Here is a 12,860-nt window from a genome sequence, read left to right as displayed (position 1 = left end):
CTCTTCAATACAATATTTATTCCCTGCATCAGGGCTGGATTAACTCAGCGAGGAGGCCCAGGGGAAGAGATTAGTTAGAGTGACAAAGAGCCCTTTCAAGGTCTTGGGGGTCCTGTTTTAGCCTTGGTCTTCAGGAGGACTGTTTGAAAGTATAATGTTTAATTTTAGACAGTTAATAGTATTTTGCTTACCATTAAACCATTACGACACCTTTATTTTGAAAGGGGTCATTGCTGTGTTCATTGGTAATGATAATGAACTGTGTCATTAATATTAAACTGTAACTGTAATGCTGTACAGCCACATTATTAATGTTATTCTACTTTTGCTGCTACTATAGCTGTAATCTGTATGCAGTATGCATGGTACACTGTAAAACATCAAGTTCTGGCCCTATATGAAACATTCTGATCATTCCATTATTAGAAATGTGGTCATTATTCGGCCCTTATATCATTTGTATCTGACCCCCGTGAAAAATAATTGCTCACCCCTGATATATATCTTTTTCACAGCAGCCATTTTTACATGAAATAGTAGATTAAACCAAAGACATTGAAAAAATGTATTTTATGTTTTTATTTATTTTCCTTGGGGTAAACCATAATGCTAATCAAGGTTTGGTTCCATTCAGGTCAGAGTCAGGACGCTGCTTGCGCATGTTGGCTAACTAGAAAAGCTCTGTTGCAACTTCAGACAGATATTTGATTTTTTTTTTTTAACCAAGAATTGACCTTATATATATTACATAAATATAAAAGGCTAAAGCTAACCAAATAACTATGCAGCTGCTGACACTGTACGTTTAGAAGTATCGTTTCAGTTGGTGTGTGAACTATCTTGATCGAGTCGGACATCTTTGTCGTCTCGCGTAACGTATGACGTTTCAGGAAGTGTGGGATCGACCATAAAACAGAAATACACCGAACATGGGCCAGTTAGTGAAAAAACTATTGTGATATGTGGACCCTGGAATAAGAGATTCTGTTTTGTTTCAAGTCTTCTGCAAATGCCAATGATTTCATGGTGTTTCTGGGACAGCAGGGGTTTGTTCGGCTTAGTTTAGAGCTGCCTTTCAAAACAACGCACAGCTAGCATCAACAGAAGTGTTGAATCAGAGATGGGACGCATTGAGCAGATTAGAGGCTACAGACGTCTCCTCCACTGCAAATATTACCCCTGCCTTCAGTGAGCCGTGTTCTTCTGTCGGTACAGTAGGTAACACGTTGATGTTGACACTGCTTGGACGGTTGCTGTCAGTTATTTCTGTGACGTTAGCAGCCCCGGCGCGTCGTTTCTGATTCAGCGCTCGGTTAGTGATGGCGTGGCAGTAGCTGCTTCTTTGTCCGTGTCAGGACTGAAAAAACACGGATGTTTCTCTTTTCGCCCTGTCAAAGTCGTCACAAGGAATCGGGGGAGGAGAAACGCGGCGCTTTGGTCTCCATTGAGCCAGTGACACCTAGCTGACATCACTTCACAACTTCTTGGCCAGGTGTTGAAGATGGAGGATGAGCTGTTTGACCAGATCGTGGCCGTGTTTAACAGCCTGGTGTCGTGGGTCGCTGCCGGTGCCATGGTGTTTGGTGGGGTCGTGCCCTACATCCCCCAGTACAGAGACATCCGCAGGACACAGAACGCAGAGGGGTTCTCAACCTATGTGTGCCTGGTCCTCCTGGTGGCAAACATCCTACGGATACTCTTCAGGTAATAAATCATTCCCTGTCTGTTGTCTCTGTTGTGTGGTGACAAATCATCAATCAAAAAATATGCCAATTTAACAATCCTTTGCTAGTAAGATCAAGCATATAGGTTATGGGTCAATACTTGGCATGTCTCAAGAATCTATGGCATATTCTCTGAAATTCGGCTTAAAGGGATAGTTCAGATAATTTGACGTTGGGTTGTATGAGGTACTTATTGATAGTCAGTGTAATAGCTACAGTAGATTGCTGCGGCTCGCCCACAGTTTGGAGAAGCAGAGAGGAATGTACTGTTGACAGGGTTGGCATCAAAACATATTTCGGCCACCTATACATGTCCACCTAAAAATCAGCATCAGTTTAAGTGAATGCTAAATTTTGAATATTTTCACTACTTCACCTTGCTGGGAAACCACTGTTTTATAAGCCATATATCGCTCCTTTCGAACCAACCAAACTCCATAGACAAAATTAGTAATTGCTTTCTTGGAAAACAGGAGTTACAGGTCTACCGCTGATTTGATCTGTTTGTTTGTGCATATTATTGTGTGACTTCTGTGTTTGATCCAGGCAGAAGTGGGTCAGCAGCTCCTATATTCTGCAAGGTAAAATGACTTTAGTCTTTTGAGTTTGGCAGCTTTGGAGAGAATGATATTTGGCCTGTATTACTGTGGTTTCCTGTCAGAAACGGCTGTCAGACATCAAGGTTGAGAGCTGAAAATAATCAAGATATAGTGTAGGCCTACATGTAAACTGACTCATTCACATTTACTAATAAAAGACCTAAAAGTGTTAAATACAGTAATCTGGTAATTGAGAAAATTATGACATGAAAAATGACTGATGATTAATCCGTCATCAGAATAGTTGGCAACTAATTTTCTTTTGATCAACTACTCCTTGCAGCTCTAGTCCTCTGTTTCCTTGACTACTAGTTGCAGCTTTACAGGAAATCGTGCCTTCTCATTTCTCTCTGTTGCATGGTACCAAATCCTCACTCAAAAATCTGTCACTTTAATACTCTAAAACTCTCTCAAAGTATATATAGCTTATGAAACAATACTTGTGATGATTTAAGAATCAGTGGGATACCTTCTGAAATTCGGCTTACAAGAGATCATTTTAGGAGCTTCCGTTGCATTCTACAGGGTGGCAACAGGTCCTTAAAACATATTAAATGTATAATATTCACGTTCACTAATAAAAGGCATTAAAAAGTATTACAGTTTGTCAGGGAATGTCTTAAATATTTATTTTTTGAATGCTGCAATGGTAGTCTAAAATGGTCTAAAATGAACTCCCAAGTGCAAGAGTTGAATTTGAACACCTCTGTTAGGCTGTTACAGGATTGGTTTTGCTAAAAAATGTATTTGGACAAATGATCTTTTACTCAACCAGTTATTGTCATGTTGCATTACTTGTAATTTCAAACAACTTATGTATGCATGATCTTACAGCACCGGTGGCAAAACTTTGCCTTAACACCTGCCATGTGTTACATAAGAAGTTCACACACTCTTCTGTTTTTCTCTATCAGATTCGGCCGCTACTTCGAGACACTGCTGCTGTTGCAGAGCATCATCATGATCGCCACCATGCTCATCATGCTGAACCTGTGCACCAATGTCCGCATGGCCACTGAACTCAACACCAAAAGACGCTCCTTCATAGGTCAGAAACCCTCCACGGGGCCTCTTTACACTGCAGATAAAACTGCGTGACAAAATGTGTGCTTTTAAGTGCAGCTTCATATGTTGTTTGCCTGAAAGAGCGAGCGAGCATGTGTGTGTGGGAGTGAATGGTGATAGAATGTGCGATAGAGATGTGATTGCGTGTGAGAGGATAAAAATATCTGACTGTGTGTGGGCAGGTGCATGTGTGAGCATATCAGAGGACTGTAAGAGTGTGTGAATGAATTTGCACAAGAGTGTGAGCAAGGTGTTAACAGGTCTCCTTATCTCCCAGTGTGAGTGACCACAGGGCCACTTCTTATTGTAGTAATGTGTGAATAAACCAGTAACAGCTGCTTCCACACTTCCACAGGTGTTGCAACCTGTGATCAGAGGTGAACTTTGCCCTTTAACTAGAATGATGATTGTTCCCTGTGACATGATATGCAGGATGTGTTAGTTAATGGATGAATTAAAGTCCCACCCCATTTTGCTCTGTGCTCCAGTAACAGTTGAGCAAGCTTGGTACCTGGCAGAACCTCAGTAAACTTTTTCCTTTCCTGTTTCCTGTACTGAGATAAGTGTGTGCTGGCCTCGTCTATGTTGAAAAGAAAAATCAGATTTTGATGATGGTTAAAAGATGCTTCTTGGGGACCTGTAAAAGTGACATATACACTGTGTATCAGCAAATGCTAGTAAAATGCTACCTAACTAGCTAGCTAATTTGCATCAGTTGTTAGCTAGCTAGGTACATCTGATAGCTAATGTCAGCAAATGTGAGCTAACTAGCTAGTTTATCTACATAAATCCTTAGCTAGCCAGTTAGCAAACGTTTTGCTAGTATCAGCTATCAGATGTAACCATAGATAGTAAAATAAATACTGGGTGGAGCATCCGTGACGTCACACATAGGTTTCTGAAGAGCTCACAGTGCGGTGGTTCTGGCCATTGGAGGTGCCTGACTCTGCTAACTTCCAACAAATCTGAAAATGAGCAAAGAGGTAGAATGTGGGTGAGCTTAGACGGCAAAATGAAGTGGCTACCTAACCAAGATGGCACCTCAACTTTAAGCCTTAACATAAGTTAAATGTGTCAGTAATATAAAAATTCACTGTTGTCTCTAGAGACCAAAAATGTTTTTTGTACCCGTCTGTTAGCATGTATATTTTTACTGTAAATTTGGGCATTTTAAAAAACGGGGACTAGCATTTTGCTAGCTAAACCAGCTTAAGATTTTGACATAATGTCAGAGCTGTCTTGGTAGCTGTCTGTCTTTGTCTGTTATGTTGTTGTCATCACTACTGCATTGCATTGTGGGATATTTATGTCAGCATAGTGTCCAGTGCTTGCATACTGGAATATATACCCAGAAATAGTATGCACCTCATGTACTATTGGTATCAGACATAGTAAAAGAAATACCACTGACTGTTTTATCATTCTAAACAGTATGTTAGGAATTTCGGACACAGCCATCATCAGTTGCTTTTACAGGTCCCCTGGAAACATCTTTTAACCATTTTCAAATGCCTGGTACAGATCATAAGAACAGGAAACAGGAAAGAAGAAAGTTGCCTGACCCTCTGCTGGGGACCAAGCTTGCTCAACTGTTTTTGGAGCATGACGCAAAAAGGGTTGAGCTTTAGAAGAGTCAGTTCTCAAAAATCAGCCTTCTGAAGGAAAATCACTGGCTCCGTAATACACCTCAACACTTGTAAATGAAAAAGAGTTTGCTCACTGTTACCATTTTCAGTTAGAAGACAGGTGCCTGTTTTGAAAACGTAAACAGATGCTGGATTTATTGGTCCATTATTAACATCAAATATCTCATAAAGTAGTAAGTTGTTTTTGATTAAAAGGGGACTGTTTTCCAATTCTGTTAATCTTAATACGTATAGTTACAAATGAGATATTAATAACAGATCCAAAACTATCTAATTATGTGCCCCTAAGAAGGAACTCATAGGGAGAAATAATTTCAAATGTCCACAGGTCAAAGCCTACAGCCATTTGCAGTTAAGTTAACTGAAACTGAGACATCACTGTTCCTGGAAACAGAGAGTGTTTGTCTCTCTAGCAGCCCTATTGAGTTATTCAGTTCCCTACATGCTGACTCAATGGATCCTGTTGTTTTATGTACATCCTCTTGTACACAGACAGACAAGGAACAGCCGTCTCTGGTTTTAACGGCCATGTGTTTCAAACCTCTGTCATGTGTTGTATGCAGAGTTTTCTATCCAGCCATACTGTATACTTGTGGTCCAGGACTGTTCAGCTCTGCCTCTGCCTCCCGTCCCTGTGGCAGTCTGAAGACAGGGCAGGAGAGGACACTTGAATAATGAGCGCTAATGTCCTTAGGCCCAGTAACTGCATGAAAACTCTGGAATATATTACGGAAAGCACTAAAGCTGGAGTCTCCATTCAAAAAGGAAAGCCTAGATACAACCAGTATGATTCAGGAATAATTTCCAGCATCGAAAGATTAATTTCCTTAGACCACTTGGACTTAACAGATTGTTGAATTTACTACTCTGCAGCTGAGCTTCTTTCTACATACAAGTTGTTGTATTCATTTTGTACAAACCAGTTATGATGGTATACATGTTTGTTAGTGGAACAATGACGCAGTCCTGGTCCTGTTCAGACATTTAAAAACTCCTGTTTAAGCTCACCTTTAAAGGAGTAGTTTGACATTTTGAGAAATGGTGCAGTAAGCGAATCCTGACACAGATGGTCGATTGTTGAGTTTCATTCCCAGGTTGTCAAATAGGGACGTTTTGGGAACGAGACTCAACCATCAACTGTGTTTCCGACCTGTGATTTGGCAAAAGTCATCATGGGTCAGATTTTCTAAAGCCTGAAAACAGAGCCAAGTGGAGGAGCAGAAGTCTACTTTTCTCTCAAACCACTCGAGTTACATTGTGCTTAAAGTTTGTTATGAAACTTTTTCCAGTGACGCAGAGTATAAACTCCTTACCCCAGCTTTAATCTGTCCCAAAATATCCATCTATAACCAACAGCCAGTTAGCTTAACTTACACTGGAAAGCAGGGGCAAAGAGCTAGCCTGCCTCTGACAGAAGGTAACAAAATCTGCCCAGCAGCACAGCTAATGCTCACTGATTATCACATTGTATCTCATTTTTTAATCCAGACAAAATCTACATACAAAAATTACAAGCTGTAGTCTTACAGAGACTTATGTGCAGGACTATCTCTTTGCTGCGAGCAGTAAATTCTTGATGTCAGTGTATGGTTAGGTGCCAGGTAACCAGTGAAAGTACATTTCTTTATTCTCAAAATGTCAAACCTGTTGCTATTGCCCTGAAAATGTCATTTTTCTCAATAACAATAGTCATGAATAAATAAATAGCAACCAAAGTTACAGTTTAAAGAAAAAACTCCCCCCTGTATAATTTAAAATTTAACACTAAAAACAAGCTAATCTGCTTCAGGACAGTATGGGTTTGCTGACCTGGCCAAACAGCCTTAGTTTGATTGATTGAAAGAAATATATGGCATCATCTTTTTCCTGCTAAGTACTGCATCGCTTCAAACTATTAAAGGCTGCCTTCATCTGCAATCTTTTCCGGGTTTTTCAAAGGGAAACTGCCACCCATTCATACGCTAAAAGCAGTGATGTAGGTTACAATGCTGATGACCTCCCTTCCCTCAATATATGTAATAAATAAATAAATATTTTCTTAGTTCACAAGTAGTAATCAGTTTAAGCCATTAGTCAGCTAGTTGTCGCCTGTTTATGATATTAATTTAATTATTTAAATATATATTTTTGTGGTGCGAAGGGAGTCGCCTGTCAAATGCTAATGAAAATAGGACTAATGGCTTCACACCTCCTGTCCCTGCCTGAACACGCTGTGTCGTCATCGTCCCCGGAGTCAGGGTCCTGGTTGCTGTTGCTGTACATGACCAGGGTATCGTTACTCTACTGCTAACTGAGCTAACAGCAGCTACAGCACAGCCAGCAGCAGTGTAGCGGTGACTACAGCACTACAAGCGAAAAGGTCTGTGTTACCACAGTCCCCGGGCCTAACGGCGAGGCACGGGTCCCACATAGAATTTGAGCTGGGGTTTAATTAATGAAAACATGATCGACATAGACTTTTCTCACCAACTAATGGTTTAGTCAACTATTTGGGGGCAGTCCTAACATATTGCAACATCATCATCATAGGTCAGGTCACGTGGGAAAAGGTTTTTAAAAGGGCTTGGGAAAATGCTTTTGGCACTAAAACATACTTAGACTAAAATTGAATGATCTGATTTGAATACGTAGGGAACACTGCTGGGAAGCTAAAGAATAATACAAAAAAACTAAAATAATGGACCTGCCCATTAAAAAGAGTGCAGACAAAACCACAAATACAGAAACCTCTCTTTGTAAATCACCAAAACTGTTGTAACTTTGGCAAAACATTGTGTCTTTATGCAGGACCACCTCACTCATAGCAAGAAGCTGAGGGAGAAAGTATGTTTTCAGGGTCTTTAAGGTGTAAAGATACCAAGGATACTTGAACAAACTCTGTAATCAGGGAATAAGACATCATTTTAAGATGCCACTAATTAGGAAAACCTGAAAAGTCTGACCAGCTGTCACACAGTGAAGTCATGCCCAAGTTCAGTAACCTGACACATCATGGGTCACCTGTGGCTTTTCTGAAAAAAAAAATGAAGAAAACCAAGCTCTTTTTTTCTTTCCCTGTTTCTTTTCCTTTATTTTATTTTTGTCTGTAGCAACAGACAGTAAGGACGAGGAGATCAGAATCCCTAAGAGGATCTTTCTGGGTATGTACAGATCTTACTGTGTCTGCCATGAAACATCAGATGTAGTTCATCCGCCTCTCCATCTCTGTGTCTCGTGCATGATGCCCCAGCGTGGCTGTCTCCCTCCAGACCCGCCACCACTAACCGAATGACTAACACCACCTACCACCACATGTGTGGATGAAGCATGAGCCCATTTCACCAGCATCGCATGTAGTCCTGTCGTTGCTTCCTCGTCTGATTCATGGAACATTATTTAATGTCCGTCCATTGTGACCACTGCTGTGATGCTTTCAATGCATGTGACACTTCACTACAAATGAAGGACCAGCTTTCATTGAAAAACCTGTGTGGATGTTATTCTGCATGTTTTAGTTGTGTTCAAATCTGTCATTTATATGTAATGACAGAAAAAAATGATGTATTCTGAACTCATATAGACTAGTCATTAGTAGGTGACACTTTTTTGAAGGGGTGTGCACAAGACTGTAATTACAGTGTTGTAACAATGTCATGACACCTGTCATGAACATGAAGTAGTCTTTAATATTTATGAACAGTTATTGTCTCATTTGGTCAATTATGTAATTTTAACTACAAAGTTGACACTGTTTTTGAGACGTCTTTGTTATGATAACTTGACATTAATCAAGACAAACGTCTTTGTTATGATAATGTGACATTATCAAACTTAAAGAAACTGTTAAGCTTTATGTTTAAACATTACATGACACTGTCATGTGTTGTTAAACCACCAAGACCGACGGTGGTCTGTTTGATGACGGGGAGTACAGTACCGAGGTGGTTTTCTTGCTGGCTTTAGCCCCTAGCATCCCAAGGCTGAGTCAGCTAATTAGGTGGCTAGCTCCACAGCTAAGGAAGCAAACTAGCTAACACCAGTAACAGATAAGAGCAAACAGTGGTTAGCCTTCTTTAGCAACAAGTAAACTAGGTAACCACCATCTGTTCATCAGCTAACTCTGTAACCTTGGTACTGTACTCTGTCGTCAAACTGTCCAAGAAAGTCCAAGAAATTATTCAAGACACGTTACAAAATCATTTGACGGCGTAACAAAACTTAATGACGTCTTTATGACAAGTCCAAAATGTACCACTTTACTTAATGTCAAAGAATATACGCTTATAATAGCCTCATGACATCCAGTGTCAAAACCAACCATCTATGACATCATAAGGTAAAGTTAAAACGTAATTCATAACAGTTTCTTTAAGTTTAATTATGTCAAGTTGTCATGACAAAGACGTTGATATGTACTGTTCTTTTGGTTAATGTCAAGTTGTCATAAGAAAGACATCTCAAACAATGTCAACCTTGCCTAAAGAATGACACAACTGACCAAATGACACATAATGGTAACAGTTAAAAACATTCATTAAGACTTGTTCGTGACAGGTGTCATGACATTGTTATGACAGTGTAATGACAGTTGCATGCAGACCCCTTCAAATAAAGTGTTGCCCTTTAGTTATCAGTGATTTACAGTAGTCTAACTTGTTGACTGTACAATTTTAAGCTGCTTACTGATTTCTTGTAGTTCTAACATTTCTAACTTTATGCTTTTGTTTTTGCACTTTGAAATGATTGATATTCAATCTCAAAACAAATGTGTTTTTGTGTGTTTAATGACCCTTAAACTGGTGCATGCTGATGTTAGCCTGCCCTGAATCATGAATGTAAAGCTTCTTTTTAATGGCTAATTTATGCAAAGTCTAATGACTTGTAATTTATGTTGTCTTCTAACTGGCTCTTTGAAAATCTTGCTTTGAACTACACTTGGTTTCAACACAATGTCCATTTTTTTCTCATGGATATGTGACATTTGCAGTCGTAACGGGAAAAAACAGATATCAGTCTTTCTCTGCATGTGTGTGTGTGTGTGTGTGCGTGTGCGTGTGTGTGTGCGTGCAGCTGTACATTAAGGCAGATCTTTTTTTTTTATCAATAATTTGATATTATTGAAAAAGTTTTTAACATCTTCCATAATTTCAGTCTTCCTGAGAGGATACTGAAGTTTATACACAGCATTTTCTGGTGCCTAATTTAAAGGTAATGCAGATGTTATATGATGTACTTACTCATAGTCAGTGTATTGCCTACAGTAGGTGGCAGGTAGCACACGCCCAGTTATGAGAAGCAGTAGGAGTATCAGCAGAAAAGCTAAGCTTTGGTCGGCAACAAAACATATTTTAGCTGCTTAAAAAAGGTAGACCTTAAAAAGTCTATATCAGTTTAAGTGTACACTATATTCACAATAATTTTACATGAGAGTTACTGGTCCTCCGCTGCATCAACTGGTTACTTTGTGTTACTGTGTGACTTTGGTGTTTCAAAAATATAGTTTGGATTCACCAAAGTTGCACAATAACACAAACTAACAGATCAAGGCAGTGGGAGACAGCAACTCCCATCTCCTACGAGGTAAAATTTCTGCTCCTGCAAAAGGAATGTGGTTGGTTTGGAAAGAGCGGTATTTTGCCTATGTAACTGTGGTTTCCTGTCTGATGACAAGTAAAGGAGTGAAAATATTCTAGGGTGGAGCACACTTACACTGTTATTGACTTTTTCAGGTGGATGTTGTTATACGCCGCTAAAACACACGCTGCTGACTCTGTCCACAGCAGTACATTGCTTAGCTTCCATGTTGGTACTCCTGTCTGCTTCTCCAAACTGGTGGTATGCCAACCACCATCTCCTGTAGATTATAACTGATAATGGATTAGGGTTGCAAATTCTGCTTTATCTAAGTGGAAAAATATGTATTTTTAATTTTGGGGTGAACTGTTCCTTAAATGTCTGAGGTATTTGTTGAATTATTTCATGTTTGTATAAACCTGTCAAGTATATTGATTTCTTCCAAAAAGCACTTAAAAGTTCAGTGTATAAAGCATACTGTTTACAGTAAGGATGGACTTTGAGACTAGGACACAGCCTTGTTGTTCCTGGTGTGGGCACTAGATGGTGGTAGAAAACAACATTTGTAGGATATGAAAAGGCACTTGTACACTTGGCTCAGTGTGCTGTAATACATAAAAAATTCTCCTCTTGGGACTGACTAATGCACACTAGATCGTTTAGTATTGAAGTGCTATTTTGCACCCTTTTGTTGGATGTTTTCAATCATTTTAAGAAAAACAGGAGCTGAATAACAACCAGTTTTACCAGAATTGTTGCTTTCTGCATTTCAGGCCATTTGTCTGTTCCTGGCATCTGGCATCAGCTGTTTTTGCCCACATGTCGACGCCGGCTTTTCAGCGCCAGCAGCTCAAGCCTCTGTGAATGGTCATCGATCAGTGAGCTCTGCCAAGCGTCATTAGAACTGACAGAAAGCCATGTTCTTTGATCGCAGCTTTGCTGGTCCGTGCCTGCTCATTGATCTGCGCGTGGAAATATCAAGCATAAGGGTGTTGTAGTCTGCTACTGGTAGAGGCGTGAAAACACTCAGGTAGAGGGAGGGAAGAAGTGAAAAAGTGAAGCAGAGCTGGGGATTGGTCGGACACGCGGCATCACTTAGAGGCCTGGAGCAACTGTGCTTGGTGTCGGGGCTGATGCACAATGGAAAAGCAAATTATAGAGAGTTAAGAGTATAAGATACAGCACCAAGCCGGTGTCAGAGTGCAGCCGTCAGGTGGAACAGCTTCACATTGTTTCTGCAGTGACTCACTGTAGTGTTTAGTCAGCAGGACAGATTCTCAACCTGTACATTTCTCTGATTGTTCAGTTTGTTCCTTTTATGTCCTCTAAGCCTTCATTGTATTTGTTCTTATAGCAGCACAACATCATTATCACGCCAGGCGCTTCCATCAAGCAGCTGGACATTTGTACTCGGAAAGAAAAACACAATGTTGCTGATTTATAATAGAGCTTTCCAGGACGCCGAAATAAGGCTGCACTGTGATACAGTAGATGTGACTTGCTGTAAGCATTACATGTGGAGAAAGTGCACTTTAGAATGGGTAATTCGCTTAGATGACATCATGCTACCGAGAGCGTACAAAGGTTCAGAGGGCGCCTGTGGTGCCTCAAGCACAATCGCACAACTGGCCACATCTGCGCCGTACAATATGTCCTTTGTTGTCTTCCGTGTAGTTTTACTTTTCAGACGGGAGAAGTCCTGGTGTAATAGCAGCTCAGTGTGATTTATATGGAAGACCGCCTGCTGCAATCCTTTAAGGAGATTAAAAGATCAGATCATTTGGCTGTGTCAGAATCCGAAATGCTGGCGATCACTCAGGTGGAGGCAAAAGCGATTTAGAAGGAAAAAGTGAGACGAAATATTTGCAGAAAAAGGTCTGTCGGTAACGATGGGGAAAGTTTCATCTTGTCTAATGTTGGAAGAGTGTGAGACATTGGAGCTATTTTGTGAGAGGGGATGCAGGGATAGTACACTGATTCGCAGCCAACAGCACAATAACTACATTCACCTGCATCTCCACATGATTTACAACACACATACACATAAATATACACAAATTAACTGAGACATTCCTCTGCGTATCAAGAGGATTTACAGTACAGGAACACTCAAAGCCAACAGCCCAGTAAATTCACCTGTATGCTTATATTCACCTGGGAGGTGACTGCTCCCCTTCTCTTATCTGCCTAACAGTATAGGTAGCCTATTGACAATTTTGGGACAGTGTAACCTCCAGTGAGAATGGCTGTTCCAGTATCAAGTGGGCTGCTGT

At 40.3% G+C, this 12,860-nt stretch overlaps 1 protein-coding gene across 2 annotated transcripts in view; it reads left to right on the top strand.

The window, feature by feature from the left end:
• The first annotated feature begins 819 nt into the window (after positions 1 to 819).
• slc66a2 (solute carrier family 66 member 2) overlaps positions 820 to 12,860 on the top strand; it is a 38,875-nt gene continuing 26,834 nt past the window's right edge. Inside the window, exons 1-3 of one of the 2 annotated variants that reach the window (XM_084739688.1) lie at positions 820 to 1,704; positions 3,238 to 3,371; positions 8,124 to 8,174. In XM_084739688.1, coding sequence (XP_084595814.1) covers positions 1,502 to 1,704; positions 3,238 to 3,371; positions 8,124 to 8,174 — 388 coding nt within the window. In that variant the 5' untranslated portion in view covers positions 820 to 1,501. The remainder of the gene's footprint in view (positions 1,705 to 3,237; positions 3,372 to 8,123; positions 8,175 to 12,860) is intronic. The other variant, XM_084739689.1, reaches the window with a different exon arrangement.

This window comes from Lutjanus erythropterus, chromosome 16, assembly GCF_056507025.1.
Source record: "Lutjanus erythropterus isolate fLutEry1 chromosome 16, fLutEry1.hap2, whole genome shotgun sequence".
Lineage (NCBI taxonomy): Eukaryota > Metazoa > Chordata > Actinopteri > Lutjaniformes > Lutjanidae > Lutjanus > Lutjanus erythropterus.
Note: the sequence above shows the minus strand (reverse complement) of the source record. Positions and strands in the feature narration are given on the sequence as shown.